Raw genomic sequence first — 17010 nt, 5'->3', positions numbered from 1 at the left:
CCTTTCTCTTTTGAACTGCGTGTTAACCAGCTGTTCCATGTTTGGCAACTTGAAATTAGCCCTTTATCGAAGTGCATATGTTTCATGTGTAGAAAACCTGGAATAACATGTTTGCTTAGTTGTAAAACCCAACAAACATTGTGAGCTGAATAAGAGCTTATAAAGGCAAAAGTATGCTTCCGCAGCTAAAAAGTAGCTTGTTCAGCTTTTAATCAGCTCAAATTGTTTGTTGGGAAGTGTTATCAGATTATGGAATCATTTAGATACATTCAGCGAAGTGTCTTCGTGAGAAAATACAGCATAATTTTCGTTTTAATTTTGGTTGCCGAATCTCTTGGTGTTTGTCAAAATTGATTCCTTTTCGGTCAGAAATAAGTATGCTGGAATATCAGCGTTATTTGTCAAATTAAAGTGAAAATTCACCAAAATGGAGCACAGTCTAAAGGGCCAAGCACAATGGATACTCTCATAAAAATTTTATAGAAGAAACTTCACAGTCAACCGATTTTGGGTCCGACTAATCGGTCGATTGTTGCACCAACGTATAAGGGGCGTCGACTGATTAATCAGTAGACGGATTCGGGAGCGACGAAATCAATCTAAATCAACCGATTGATATACCGAAGTCAGTAGCTTTCGTCGATGTATTAATCTGCAGACGTAGTTAGTTTTCGTCGGGTGGTGCATCGACTAGTGCACCGAACAATCAGCCGGTTTAATAGCTTCTCGTCGGTGGATTTCGACTATACTATACTGAAGGTCACATTACGAAACCAAAAGTGAAACATGTAACGAATATGGGGGCAGTTTTCAAACGCATATTTCCCAAAAGCATTAATGGGAAATATGTCATACAATATGTAATTCGACGGAGAATTTATCCAGCAAATTTTTTGAAGCAGGGGAAATGGCTCTAATATTGGCCTATGGATCTAAGATTGGGCCCATTGCTAAAAATCTGCTATTTATCAATTTGATCTAGATGAACGCGTCATTGGAACGGTACTAATGGATAAAGGGTGTCCACGATGAAATTGCCACACACAAAATTGATTCGCAAAATTCGAGTTTTCATCCGATTGCCATCAAATTTTCAGGGATTGAGAAATAACTATTAAACTTCATTTTACCATTTTGCTCGTATTTTATTTACAGTCCATACGCAAATGCCCGCACCTTGGCCTTAACCCCGGCCATAAGATTCTGCACAACCTGTGAATCAGCCGTTTTTTGCATGTAAACCCATACTTTCTTCAGTTCCTCGACTGTCTTCACTACCTTAGGTCGTTTAAGAAGGTGCTGCTTCATAATCGCCCAGTACTTCTCGATGGGGCGGAGCTCCGGAGTGTTGGGAGGGTTGAACATTTTCGGCACGAAATTGACCTTATTGTCCGCATACCACTTCAGCACGTCCTTGGAGTAGTGGCATGAGGCCAAATCCGGCCAGAAGATTGTTGGGACGTTGTGGGCCTTCAGGAGAGGCACTCTTTTATGTACACCTGTCCGTTCATCGTGTCCTGGGTCACGAAAGGTGCACTCCGCTTCCCGCACGTGCAGATGGCTTGCCAAACCATGAATTTCTTCGCAAATTTGGACATCTTCTGAGTGCGGACATGCTCCGGAACGCTGAACTTATCCTTGGCCGTGAAAAACAGGTTGCCGGGGATCTGTTTGAAGTCGGCCTTCACATATGTTTCGTCGTCCATGATGCAGCATTCAACTTTCGTCAGCATGTTGAGGTACAACTTCCTGGCACGGGTTTTGGCGGACTTGTTCTGCTTCTCGTCGCGATTAGGGGCCTTTTGTACCTTGAACGTTCGAAGCCCAGCCTTAGTTTTGGCCTTATGGACAAAACTTCGGCTTAGGTGCAGCTTCTTAGCCACATCCCTAACGGAGGCGTTCGGATTTCGGTTGAAGGCCCCAACTACGCGGTTGTGATTTTTGGTGTTGTACGGAATACTTTTTCCTTCACTTCTGGGCTTCCGATTGGTGGTCAACCGTTCCTCGAACCGCTTAATCACTCGCGACACCGTGGAATTCGCGATTCCCAACGTTTTAGCGATGGAACGATGCGAGAGATCCTTGTTCTCGTGATGAATGCGCAAGATTTTATCACGCACGAGCTGTTCTTTCGACTCCATTTCCACGAGTTTTGATCACAGGACTTTAAAACTTGCAGGATGTAAATAATGCACTATGAACTAAATCCACCCAAATTTTCATTAAATTCTACCCAACGGTTAAAAAGTTAGAGCAATTTTTTAGTGTGGCAATTTCATCGTGGACACCCTTTATTTTTGGTCGCTATTGAAAATTTGTCGATTGCTGAATTTATGTATGGGCCCAAATTAGGGGCATTTAGGCTGACATTAAATCCATTTCCCCTATATTACAAACTGTGAACATAGCTAAGCAATTGAAAAATTTAACGAACAAAATGGGAATATTTAACGAACTAATCAGAAGAGCGGACGGATGGAATGAATCTATATCCTCTCGCACGGACATCACTTTCCAGCTTGTGTGCAAATTTTTCTTCCTCAGCGCGTTCGGATCGGAGCTCGGTGAACACTGATTACGCAAGAATAATGGAAGAGGAAGAGCAATCGAAATGTGCATCGGTTGCGAAGTGAAATATACCTGAAAGTGATACGTGAAAGAAATATTTCTCAATGTTTTGATTTTATCCTAACGTTACCTCAATGTTATATCACAGAAAAACAGACACAACACATTGAACATTGTACACACTATTGTATACGCTGTGATGGGCAGTACACTCAAAAGATGGCTGTAGTTTGTAAACGTCAAATGCAAAGAAATTGATTATGTGCGCCACAAGTGGTGGTACTATCAATTAATAAACATTTAAATTGATCGTTAAAAGCGATTTCGATGAACGTTTTAAGAGTGTTATGTCTGCTTGCCTGTGATCATACTTTCACTATCGCAACTCCGAGTAATCCGCGAAAGTACTTGCATTTTTCTCAGGCACTTTTGATCTAACTGCAATCACTCTCTCATACTCGAAATGTGCCACGACCAAATTGGCACAACGTCGCCCTATAACGCTCTCTGACCAAAGCGCAGGGGCTTTATCAAACAAAATATATATAACAAAATTACTTTAGAAAATACCGTGTATATTTTTCCCAGAAAGACTTTCCTTTTCTCAACAACTTTGTCTCAGACGTCATTTCGATCAGAAGTTACGTTTTCGTGCTACAATTAGGTACTGCAGCGTGACGTCACAAAAGAGCTCAGTGATAATCGACTGAACCTTTCACTTCAGAAATGTTAAGAGTCACTTCACAAAGTACTAAATAAGTTTGAAAAAAGACCGGAAACACTTAATAAATATTCGGAATCACTTTGGAAAGTACAGAATCATTACGGAAAGTTCATTTTGAAAATAATTGAATCTCTTAGAAATGCACTGAATCACTTCAGAAATTTTCGGAATCACTTCGGAAAATACTGAATATCTTCAGGAATGTTCGGAATCACCTTGGAAAAGTTCATGATCACTTCGGAAAGTGCTGCATTATTTTAGAAAGCACTGTATCACTTCGGGAAGTATTGCATCACTTTAAGCTCGGAATCTCTTCAGATAATATTGAATCACTTCAGAAAATTTCGGATTCACATTAAAAGGTACTGAATCATCCCAAAAAGTTTGTAATAATTTCCACAAGAACGGAACCACTTTGAAAATAATTGAATCGGTTAAGAATGCACTGAATCACTTCAGGAACGTTCGGAATCACTTCGGAAATCTGAATCGCTTCAGAATGTTCAAAAATTTCAGAATGTTACTGAATCACTTCAGAAAAATTCGGAATCACTCCGAAAAGTACTGAATCACTTCAGAAATGTTTGGAATCACTCCGAAAACTACTGAATAATTCCAGATAGTATGTAAACATTTCCGAAAGTACTGAAACACTTAAGAAAAAAAGAATTGAATCACTTTTGAACAGTTTGAAATCAATTCTGAAAGTAATGAATCACTTCGGAAAAGCTTTGAAATTCTTCGGATAGTATTGAATGACTTAAGAAAATTTCTAAATCTCTTTGGAAAATACTCAATCTTTCCAGAAAGTTTGTAATCGCTTCCATAAGGACTGAATAATTTCGGAAAATACTGAATCACGTCACGAATCATTGGAAAGTACTGTATCAATTCTTTCAAGTTTACAATCACTTCTTCAAGAGTTGTATCACTTTGTAATAACTTAAGCACTTCAGAAAAGTTGGAATCCCTTCAGAAAATATTTGATCACTTCATAAAAATCGAAATCACTTTGGGGAGCACAGAATCGCTAAAAAAAAAGTTCAAAATCTCTTCTGATAGTACTGAAACACTTAAGAAAATTTCGGAATCAGTTTGAAATGTACTGAATTACTGCAAAAAAAAACTTCAGAAAGTACTGAATCACTTCAGATAGTACAGACATATTTGAGCATGAGAATGATTAACCACTCCGTTATTATCAGCTCACCTGACAGAGAAACAACAAACGATGCGTTGGACTAGCATGCATCTGCAATGTGTAAAAACTGGTGATCTCATACTTTACGATAGGCAATAACAGCACTGGCCGCTTCGAAACGTAGGTCAATTAGACCGTCAAAAACCGAGAGATCCTCCTCACTTCCACGAATTTTTCAATAGTTTTTCAACAGGATTCACTTAAGGGAGTATTGATTATTATCGCTAAGCCACTCAATTGTGACACATCGAAAAAGGTCTCGATTTTGGCAACATAGATGAAGTACAGTCAACTCTCCCCAACTCGATGTTCACTAACTCGATATCGAGTTATATAATCATAATAAAAAGGAGTGTCATGGCCAGGCATGGAAAATCATTTGCATTCATTTCATACATTCATTTACATTCATTTGCCTCTAACTTTTTTCATCAACAGCATTCCGCAAAATGTTGTTTAGAGCTTTTGTAGGTTTTAATATTAGCTAAAACTTTTACTCAAAAATCAAATCTGTATCTCTTATGCATCACGAACTAGAGCGGGCAGAACTTGTTACTGTTTTTCAGTGAATGTAAAATACATTCACTGAAAAACAGTAGTGGCTTCTGTTCGCTCTACTTCGTCATGCATAAGAGATACGGATTTGATTTGTTAACAAAAGTTGTAGCTAATAACAAAACCTACAAAAGCTCTATACATTATTTTGCGGAATGCTGTTGAAGAAAAAAGTTAGAGGCAAATGAATGTAAATGAATGCACGAAATGAATGCAAATGATTTTCCATGCCTGGTCATGGCTACTGCGATAGCGAATTTGTATGAGATTATTAGTCTATTACTCGATAACGCTATAACTCTAGTTGTAGAGAGTGCACTGTAGTTACGTTTCCAATAACGAGATCTGGCTATACTGACATAACATTACATTAGGAAAGTTTGGAATCACTTTGGAAAAGTTCAGAATCACTTCAGAAAGTACTGAATAAATTGACAAAAGCTAACGATCACTTTGGAAAGTACTGGACAATTTCAGAAGAAAAAAAAAATAGCACGTACAGAATAACTTCGAACAGTACTGAACTTTACAAGGGTTTTCAATCACTTCGGAAAAATTGGAAACACTTGATCTGTGTAGCTCATAACATATTCAATAACTTTAGAAAAGCTTGAGTTCAACAGGGAAAATGTTGAATCGCTCAAAGTTAGACTCACTTCCGAAAGTGTTAAATTTTCTGGACTGATTTAACACTTTCGGCAGTAATGTCACGAGTTCTTGGGAACGTCTAAAACAAGAACCTGATATAAACGTAAAAACCTGGCACTGGAACAGAAAACGTATTGCCTAAATAATGTTTCCAAAGGTCTTTCTCTGGTTATTATTTCAAAGGTTTGAATAGCGACGATTGCGTTATTGACACGCACACATGCTCGAGGAGTTTGGCATTCCACTTTTGCTAAAAGTAGCAAAGGTTGGGTTCACGAGGTTTCCTAGATAAAAGTTTCCTTTACGAAAGTATGGTTTCTTGTACGAGAGCCACATGGGATGTGCCATTTTGCATTATTCTACATGGCTGGCGATTGATTTATGCTATCTTAACAGTAGTCATAATTTATAACTACTCAAGATATCACAAATCCACCACCTCCAGCATAAATTGAACAGCAATGTAGAAATCAAATTGGTAATGATTTGTAAAACGCCAGAAGTATTCTGAGAAAAACGAATAAAGCGAATTAATTTTTTTGTTTTTTGATTTTAACTATCATCATATCCACAATCTACCCCTTTCTTTAGCCTAGTACTTGTGGCTTAAGAAGGGGGCCTCGGAGAAACAAAAGTCCGTTGCGCCATTGCTTCGGTTAGCGCAGTAAGGGCTTCATTAGGGAATATAATAAGGAAGGTTTTGATTTGATAACATACGGGAACTTTGTTTTGCTCACGAATGTTTAGGAAAGTTCTAAAAACTGTTCAAGGTTTTTCCTGAAATTAGGAAAAAGTCAAGTATGATATAAGAAAAATAATAAATCACAAATTATGGCGCTTGGAAAATGCTGACGGGACTTTTGGAAACTAATCATAATTTCAAGAAGAAAGGATAAAGGGACTTTGTAGATATTCAAGGAACATAAGAGCGATTTTCCACCCCTCGGGTTTTTGTTGTGTAGCAAATGCCACCTTCGCCACCTGTAGAGTACGGTACTGCTCGATAAAATGCAAATGTTTTGCAACGTACCATATAAACTAGATAATACACTATTTGAAACAACGTCATCAACGTCGAGGGCGGACGCATCGTTTTTTTAAGGCAGATTTATATTTTAAGGGTGCTGGTCAATATTAGGTGCGACTACCTAGCTCAAATTTTAGGAACACAGCACTGCAGGTAACGCTTGTAGCGGTCATGATTCCGTTGCATTATGAAATCATGAATTTCCATCACTAAATCATGAATCATTGCTATGATTTTATGGGATCGTAAGTTTTTTTCATTTCATGATTTTTTATTCATGAAAATGGAATCGGATTTTTTTTCCCGTGTGCAGTCAGATTTTTTTTTTTGAGAAAATCTACCCAAGAAAAAATCGACTAAGTCCACGTAAACAGTACCACTGAACTGTCATCTAATTGAGTGGTTAACCCTGGCGGTGAAACCTTATTGATTGAAAAATGGTCAAATTTTCGCAAGAATGTGAATTATTGACCATAACAAATAATTGAAGGTCGGGATTGAAATTCAATTTTACTTTGCTATTTTGCTTGGAGGTCTTCAAGGCTTGCCTTCCAAGTCCTCTGAAAATGTTCACTAAGGAAACGGGACTTTCCCGGAGGTCGTATGAAATTGCCATCAACGTCTCTGATTTGCTTACTGCTGAAGTATTTTGAGAATTTGTTCTTTCGGTTTTAGTTCTCGAAATTCCCGAAGAGTCACAAAGAAGTCATATAAGGCCCTAGAGCCTTTTTTGGTATTTGTCCCATCAATTTAATAAATTTTCATGATTCCATATCCGGACCATGAAGGTAGGAATTCATTTTTAAAAGATCGTTAGAATTAAGATGTTCAAGATAATTACGATCCTACAGATTATTAGAAGGTACCGTAAAACGGGGTAACATTGATAATTTTTTAAAGTATATTCTAAATATTTTTTACAGCAATGACTGTTTTTCAAATTTTTATATTTTTAAAACAAGTACTGAGGATCCAAGAGTTAAAGCATTTGCACTATTTTTTTTTTAGTTTTGTGACCGAACTTCAGTATTTTGATTTGGAGTTACTTTGATAATGCTCGATGAATGTAGAAAAAAATGAGTGAAACTCAAACAATTTAGTTCCTTAAATATTTTTGAATGTGTATATAATCAGAAAACTTCATAAGCAATAAGAATACAATATTGAATTTGTGATGGATATATCGGAAATACATTTCATAAGTGATGGTTTGAGTGCTTTTTTTCAAAAAGGCGAAAAACACGAAAATGGTTTTTTAATATTTTTGTAAAATATGAAACACATACTACATAAAATTATATACCATATCAACGGAAATATCCTAAGCTACAATATGGAACCAATTTTCCTTATTTGGAAAAAGCACAGCGAGTAAATTTATTCTTTATATTATACTATCAAAGTTACCCGCATTATCGAAGATACCCCGTTTTACGGTACTTGAAAGAACCGCATCGAAAGACCTGTGCATATAGGATACTGTGTTCGACATTCCACTAACTTTTGTGCTTCCCCGGAATATGTAGGTGTACCTCCTTCATTGCTCACTCCGGGTGGATTTTAAGGCTTGCTCTATTTATTAAAAAATCAAACTTTTCCAATAGAATAAACAACAGGCTTGAAATGCTCACTCTAAATTTCTTGAATCCCTTTGTGTATGCATATTTTGAAAGATGCATAAATTTCGACTTTGTTCCCACGTCGAAATAGAGATTTCCAACGCTCCCGCCCGGCAGTGTACTGCATAACTGCAGACCCTCGGTGCTCGTTGAGCTTGCTGTGTTACGTAGTGCGATTGGAATTTGAATAAAATTTCGTTCGGAAAATTCTCATTCGATGGAATTCTCTACCGCCCCGGTTGCAGCAAGCGGCATTCGCTATATGGGTATGCAGTAAAAGACAAGACAGAGATCGCAACACCCCACCTTATATACTTCTACGTGTGTAGTATCTCGTCGTCGATCTCGTCAAAGAGTCGTGGTCAAAGCGATCAAGAACCCTCCTCGTCCTCGTCGCCCCACCAACCCGTGGCAATCTTCTCCGCAATGATCATCTTTGCCGACGAACCTCGGATATGACTATGCCCGGCCCAGCTTGGGGCTGCCGTGCAAAACTGAAATCCACCAAATACGCCGAGAATGTCAAAATCACGTTGGAATTTAGCGCATGCCGCGTCGCCCCCATGCCTGCCTCACCGAGGAAAGTCGAGAGGCCGAGCGGAGAAGCAAGAGCTCTCCGTGTGCTATTTCAGTCATCGTTATTAAGTTTGTTTGATATTTATTTGCAGTTTTCATAGCTATTATAGCTAACCAACACCAACCTCCAACTCAGACGGAGCGCGTTCGGAGCTGGTTCGGTGGTGAGGCATTCTGCTGGTTGCACGCTTGTCACGCAGGGTTTTTGCCTAGTTTTCGAGGAAGTGTGACATGCAGTCTTGCGAGGGAAGCTAATTGGAAATTGGAAGTGATAATTGCCGGGGTGATGTTACTTGATGAGCAGGGAATTGCGGTTCAACCATGAAAGGAAATCTTAAATATTGGATCTTCTAGGCAGTTAAAGGGACTGTTCCAGCTAGAACAATATTCCATTCCGGGAATGAAGGAAATATCTAGTGCGGAGGATAAAATTATACGGAGTTTAAGAATGTTTTGTCGGAAAATTGAGATTGAGATAGTCATCGGGTTGCTTCTTCTTCTTCTTTTTCCTCGCATGTCAAGCTTATTGCTTATTGCATATTAGCTTATTGCGTGCTCTCAACTTAGTGTTCTAGATGCACTTCCACAGTTATTAATGGAGAGCTTTCGATACCTGTACCATTTTTGCATTAGTATAATTGTGTGGCAAGTACAATCATACTCTAAATATGCTCAAGGAAGTCGAGAAACTTTCCAACTCGAAAAATTCCTAGACCGGACTGGGCATCGAACCCAGCAACCTCCAGCATGGTCTTGCTTTGTAACTGCGCCTTTATCGACTGAGCAAAGGTAAGTCGGGTTGCTTCTTGTTTTTGGCTTTATTATGTCCCCACTGAGACTTTACACCGGCCCTAAACTTAGCCTTCTTTGAGCACATCTACAGTTTTTAAATGAGAGTTTTATAGCCTGTACCATTTTTTCATTACTATTATTCTGGGGCAAGTATTGTCATGCTCTATGCACAAAAATGTCGAGAAATTGTTCAACCCGTCACGACTCACATGGCCATGAGCCTGACCGTACTATTCAGTTTCCTTAGATCCTGCTTGGTTTTAAGAGCTACAACCCAGGCTGGACCTTCGTACCTCAGTATCGACGAGGATACACTAGCCAGAAGACGCCTCTTGCTGGGACCAGAGCCGTTCCGCATGATTCTAGCTATCGCGTTGATGGCCTTCGCTACCTTCTCTCATGGCTGCCAAAGTTTCGCCGGTCTACGGTCATCACTCCCAAGTATTTCAGCACGCGCTTCGAGGCTGTGGCGAGCTTCCCTTCGGTGATTTCTGCCCGCTTCACCGCTTTGCAGTTACTGACCAATAGCACTTCCGTTTTTTAGTGGGCTATTTGCAACTTCGCTCGTTGCATTCAGTTTCCAATCTTATCGATTCCACATTTCCACTTCTTCCTCTTCGAGATTGTTCAAAGCATAGCATTTGTCATGTCCACAGCTTGCTCCAATTACTCTGGAGCAGTTTCATCCAGAACCTGCCCCACGGAAACCGGGGCCAGCTGTGGACCTGAAAAAGGTACCATTGGCATTTGCTTGCAAAATCTTGAAGAGCTTGGTATCCATATTGACGTGATTCCGGAACGGATTTTAAGGAAATGGCCAGATCTCGGTTATTTCTCAATAGATGTTGGATCTGTAGCCACCATTGAATTCAGAATAGCTTCTTGTATCAGGAAAAAATATGAATTCAAACACATTTTCGTACTAGAAAAAAATACAAGTGATCAAAAAAGTCAGTTTTTGACTTACCCTCCAAAAATCCGGAACATCTCTACAAATTTTCAAATGATTGATTAAAACTGCTATAAATTTCCCGTCAAATCTATCCGATTGCATCAAAATTGGTCTATTTTTCGAAAAGTAAATGCTATTTGAATTTTGACAAATTTTCGCCTGTCCCGATCATTTTATCTATCCCCTGTAACGCATATTAAACGAATTAAAAGAGCGGTGACAGAGTGCCTGTGAAAGGGATCGAAAGCCATGATCAGGTTTTGTTTCACTAGAATATCGACGATACTTTCATTGAAAAGGGTGAGCACAACTGCGACGAGAAAATCCACAGCCAGCCTTTCGTTCTAAGGGTGCTTCTTTTTCATTTTCGTTTCGTGCTGATAGTCTAGCTAGCGTTGCATGAAAGAAATAAAACTCGAGTTCATTTCTGAGCCTCAAAAATGTAGAACCCAGACCCAAACGACGTCGTCCGCAAAGCCACGACTCCTTACGGCAGCGTTATACATCCCATTCCAGAGCGTTGGACCAAGGATGGAGCCTTGTGGAACTTCCGCCGTGATTCTAATCGATCCCTGTTCCATCTGCATCTCGTAGATCAGAACCCGGCTCTGGAAATAATGCATCAGTATCCTGCACAAAGGCGGCATACGACAGTCTCGACCGCACAGAGCTATGGAAAATCATGGACGAAAATGGCTTTCCTGGGAAGCTGATCAGACTGATCAAAGCAACGATGGACGGTGTGCAAAACTGCGTAAGGTTTTCGGGTGAACTATCCAGTTCATTCGAATCTCGCCGGGGACTGCGACAAGGTGACGGACTCTCATGCCTACTCTTTAACATCGCTCTAGAAGGTGTAATGCGACGAGCCGGGCTCAACAGCCGGGGTACGATATTCACGAAATCCGGTCAATTTGTGTGCTTTGTGGACGACATGGACATCATCGCAAGAACATTTGGAACGGTGGCAGAACTATACACCCGCCTGAAACACGAAGCAGCAAAGGTCGGACTGGTGGTGAGTGCGTCAAAAACAAAGTACATGCTAGTAGGCGGAACCGAACCTGACAGGATTCGTCTAGGAAGTAATGTCACGATAGACGGGGATACTTTCGAGGTAGTGGAGGTTTTCGTTTACCTTGGATCCTTACTGACGGCTGACAACAATGTGAGTCGTGAAATACGAAGGCACATCATCAGTGGAAGTCGTGCCTACTACAGACTCCAGAAGAAACTACGGTCAAAAAAGATTTACCCCCGCACCAAATGCATCATGTACAGAACGCTAATAAGACCGGTGGTCCTCTATGGACACGAGACATGTGTTACAGAATATGTTTCCATTATCATACCTTCTGTATGCACCACACCTAACAAGCATTCACATTGATTAGTTTACCTTGTTCTGTATACCTTGAAACCTGAATAAAGTCATTATTAGTTCAACCGTACACAAGTAACCATGTGCTTCTTTGACATGGTGTCAGAGTTAAAAATAACAAAAGAAGCATTGAATATTACTGCGTAGTTCCGTAAGCCGAATTCAATTTCTGCGGGACGTTCCGGATTTGTCACGGAGTATCCGTTTAAGCGTCCGGGAGTCGAGCGTTCATCGTAAATACGCGAAAAAACGTTGGGGAAATAATCGTTTCCGAAACCAAGAATGGCACAACCGCAGGAGCAGCCGCCAGTGGCACCAGTTATAAACAGCAGCATTCCCTTCCCGGAGCCACTAAAACTGGACGGCAACCTCCGGGAGAACGTGGAACCATGGAAGGATGCTTTCGAAACGTACATCAGGAGTGGAACAGCTGGATGAAAGAGTGAAAGTGGCAACTTTCAAATCTGCGCTGGGCAAAGAGGCAAGACGAATCTTTAATCTGTGGCCCCTTCGCGACGATGAAAAGGACACGGTCACTTCCTGTATGCAATCGCTATCAACGTACATGATACCGCAGAAAAATATAAAACTAGCTCGCTACGAGTTTTACCAATGCCGGCAAGAGCCCGGAGACGACAGCAACGAAGCCGAAAGTCTGATGAAATTACGTTGGTGAAAGAGTGTAACCTTGGTGCTTTGGAAGATGAGATGCTCCGGGATAAAATTATTACCGGCATTGAAAATGTGCACCTGAAGAAAAAATTCATCGAAACGGAAGACTTAACTTCAGCGAAAGTTATCGAGCTATGTCGAACGGAGGAAGCCACTCGAGCCGAAATGGAGCGCAACCGGTGGCTTGAAACTTAGCAACATAACGTCAACAAAATTGTTGGAGGAAATCGAAGCAACAAGCAGTGCGGCTTTTGCGGTCGAGCGTACCACAAGAATTTGTTGGAATGTCCAGCCAGGGGAGCAACATGCCATTTTTGTGGTCTGAAAAACCACTTCGAGGTGGCGTGCAAATAGAAGAAGCAGCAAAATCGGCCATTGGGTTTGCCCAGTTCTTCGAGGAAGCCAACTAACAAAGTCAACACCGTTAAGCCGGATGAAGAAAATGCAACTGGTGAGCAGCGGGATGATGACCAGGAATCTATTAACATGTGTCAATACCTGTACAGTCTACGTAAGGAGAACGACGGTTTGCTGAAGGCGACGATAACGTTTTTGGATGTAAAAAAGCACCAACGTAGGGTATCGTGCATCCTAGATTCCGGAGCTTCCTGCAACGTAATCGGAAGAACCAATGCGAAAGCAATTCTCGGAACTAGTCAGCTGTCGCTGGACAGCCACAGCGCAGTCTTGAAGGTGTTTGGAGGACGCCAGTTCCGATCTTTGGGCCGCACTGAGATAGATTGCGTTCACAACGGAACCCGATATAAAGCCGTTTTCCATGTTTCCATTGTTGTCAGTCAACACTTGTCTTCGACTAAAATCGATTCAGTTATGTTTTTCCGTCACTGAGGACCAGAAATCGGTAGCAAAACAAATCCTGGGTCAGTATTCTGAAGTTTTCTCTGGACTTGGAAAATTGGAGGGGTGCGTCCATCTGGATGTGGACAGGAGCGTTAAACCAGTAGTACAGCATCCGCGTAGAGTCGCTGTAACGCTGAGAGATGAGCTTCGTCAAGAGTTGACAAGTTTGGAACACCAATGAGTGATCATTGAAGAAAAACGACACTCCGACTGGGTAAGTAACCTAGTACTCGTTAAAAGAAACAACAAATTGAGAGTTTGCATTGACCCGATAATGTTGAACAAGGCACTGGAAAGATCACACTACCAGATGCCTACACTAGATGAGCTACTGCCAGAGCTTGCCAACGCTAAGGTTTTTACGACTGTGGATGCCAAGTCTGGTTTTTGGCAGGTGGAGCTTGATGAAGAAAGCTCGAAGCTTACTACGTGTTGGACTCCCTTTGGTAGGTACCGATGGCTCCGAATGCCAATGGGCATTTCCACGGCACCGGAGGTGTTCCAACTGAAAGCACACGAAGCGATACAGGGATTGAAAAATGTACGAGCATTGATGGATGACTTCATGATTTTTGGATGTGGTAATACTGTTACCGAAGCATTGATCGACCATAATAAAAATCTGCGAGCATTTCTGGAAAGAATGAAAGAAAAAAACATGAAATTGAATCCGGACAAAATCAAGCTGTGTCAGGATAGCGTCAAGTACTTTGGGCACATACATACTTACAGCGAGAGGCGTGAAACCAGATCCAGAAAAAGTGAGCAACATATTGGATATGCCGAAACCAGAAGATATTCCTGCCGTTCAAAGGTTTTTGGGTATGGTAACATACTTATCACACTATCTTCCAAGCCTGTCCACAGTAGCGGAACCGTTGCGCAGATTGACAAATCACGACCAGCCTTGGAATTGGTGCCATGAACAGGATGAAGCCTTTGATCAACTGAAACAGATGATAACCTCAACACCAGTACTGCAATACTTCGATGCATCCAAGAGCACGATTATCCAATGCGACAGTAGCAGCGTAGGACTAGGCGCTCTTTTTCTACAAGAGGGGCAGCCAGTCGTCTACGCGTCAAAGACCCTCAGTGCTACTGAACGTCGCTATGCACAAATCGAAAAAGAAACGTTGGCCATTCTATTTGCCTGTCGGAAGTTTGAAATGTACATCCTTGGACGAACAGTGACTGTTCAAACGGATCATCAACCGTTGATCAAGATTTTCCAGAAGCCTTTGATTGAGGCACCATTGAGAATTCAACGCATTTTGCTAGGATTACAACGCTATCAAATCACTCTGAACTTCACACCAGGTAAACAAGTAGTAATCGCTGATATGTTATCTAGAGCAGCAAAGTTTGACAACGATTCTACTAGTCGTGAAATCTACGACATTTTCATGGCCGATATTGAAACTATTTGTGCATTGGACTACCTTCCCATTTCAGACGCTCGAGTAGACGAAATTCGAGCCAGATCTCGAGAGCACCCGGATATCCAATCTGTCATCCGTTGCATTATTGATGGCTGGCCAAATCTACTGGAAGTACAAGCACGAGCTCAGCACTCACAATGGTCTCGTTCTACGAAATGATCGAATTCTAATCCCACGGTGTTTGAGAGGACAGATGCTGGAGAGACTGCATCAATCGCACTCCGGAATCGAAGCAACAACCAAGCTAGCCCGTGACACGGTGTTTTGGCCAGGACTCTCCGACCAGATAAGGCAGCGTATCCAACACTGTGATGTTTGCGCAAAGTTCTCTTCAAATCAGCGAGTTCAACCAATGCAAAGTCATCAGATTCCGACTTACCTGTATCAGAAAGTTTCCATGGACATATGTGAGTGCGAGATTGGAAATCGCAAAACAGTGTACCTTGTTACAGTTGATCACTTTTCCGATTATTTTGACGTAGATGAACTCACAACGCAAACATCAGCAGCAGTAATAAAAGTCTGTAAGCGCAACTTCGCAAGGTTCGGAAAACCACAGGAAGTCAGCAGTGATGGAGGACCACAGTTTATGAGTGAAGAGTTCAACATGTTCTGCCAGTATTGGGGAGTAAAACACAGTGTTTCAGCACCATACCACCAGCAAGGAAATGGCAAGGCTGAATCTGCCGTCAAAATAACCAAATCACTCATGAAGAAAGCTCGAGAATCCAACCAGGATTTCTGGGAACTTCTACTACAGTGGCGAAATAAGCCGAACAAAACTGGAAGTTCGCCAGTTCAGCGCCTGTTTAATCGTCGAACACGCTTCGGAGTTCCGATGTATCAAGGGAAATATCTTCCGAAAATAGAGGAGAACGTGAGGGAGAAGATTACTCTCCAACGTCAGCAAGCCAAAGCCTACTATGATCGAAAGGCTCGCTCGCTTCCCGAGTTGGAGATCGGACAACCTGTGTTTGTTAAAATGAAGCCTACTGATACGGAATGGAAAAACGGAACCGTAATCAACCCAGTTACGGATAGGACAACAGTCGTAGCTATCGGTGATCTTGAGTATCGTAGGGACAATACAATGATCAAGACAAGGTTTGCGCAAAGACAGGATTCGCTGGATGCAGTACCAGTTAAAGCGGAACCGAATGTAGATCTACAGGAAGTTTCATCGTCTGTCGGTCGCAATCCTGCTGCAGTGACTGCTTCACCAACCATTCCCGAATCCACTCGCCCCAGACGGTTCGTCCAAATGCCTAAGAAGTTCCAGGATTATAATATGTTTTGATTCATTGTTTAAATGTAAAGAAAAGTGGATGTTACAGAATATGTTTCCATTATCATACCTTCTGTATGCACCACACCTAACAAGCATTCACATTGATTAGTTTACCTTGTTCTGTATACCTTGAAACCTGAATAAAGTCATTATTAGTTCAACCGTACACAAGTAACCATGTGCTTCTTTGACAACATGGACTATGCTCGAGGAGGACCTGCAAGCACTCGGAGTACAGCTGGTACTATTGAATGCGTTTTTTTACGTCTATCGTTATAACAGCGCAATATGGATTTCGTCTTCTTGGCTCTCTGGATGCGCGATCCCCCGGTGCTTTTCCTGGCTTTGGCATTCTGAACCTTCCATCTGCCTGGGAAGTGACCTTCATCCAGGCATTTCTGCAGCATCATCTTGAACATGTCCGGGAATGCCTGGATCTCCGTTTTCAACGACAGCGTTGGGGATTCCATCTGGGCCGGAAGCTTTCTCCACCTTCACTCTCTTCGCCACTACTACGAGTTCCTCGTTGGACGCTAGTCAACGTTGTCTCTCTCCTCCTCGTTGTACGATGTAGGTGGCCAGGTCGTTGGGTCGTGCTCCGGGAAGAGCTCCTCAACGATGACCCTCAGCTTGTCTGGACACATTTCAGTGGGCGTCGTCGGACCTCTGGTCTTCGCCATCGTGACTTGATATGCGTCTCCCTA

At 41.5% G+C, this 17010-nt stretch overlaps 1 protein-coding gene across 1 annotated transcript; it reads left to right on the top strand.

Annotated features, from left to right (window-relative positions):
• Positions 1–15106: 15106 nt before the first annotated feature.
• LOC135715007 (uncharacterized protein K02A2.6-like) lies at positions 15107–16315 on the top strand. Its single transcript, XM_065238414.1, has 2 exons — positions 15107–15425; positions 15501–16315. The coding sequence occupies exons 1-2, from the start codon at positions 15107–15109 to the stop codon at positions 16313–16315; spliced, it is 1134 nt and encodes a 377-aa protein (XP_065094486.1).
• The last annotated feature ends 695 nt before the right edge of the window (positions 16316–17010 follow it).

This window comes from Ochlerotatus camptorhynchus, unplaced genomic scaffold, assembly GCF_037179485.1.
Source record: "Ochlerotatus camptorhynchus isolate MF236.1 unplaced genomic scaffold, CSIRO-AGI_Acam_v1.1 ptg000778l, whole genome shotgun sequence".
NCBI classification, from domain to species: domain Eukaryota; kingdom Metazoa; phylum Arthropoda; class Insecta; order Diptera; family Culicidae; genus Ochlerotatus; species Ochlerotatus camptorhynchus.
The sequence above is the reverse complement of the archived record's forward strand: the minus strand, read 5'-3'. Positions and strand labels throughout refer to the sequence as shown.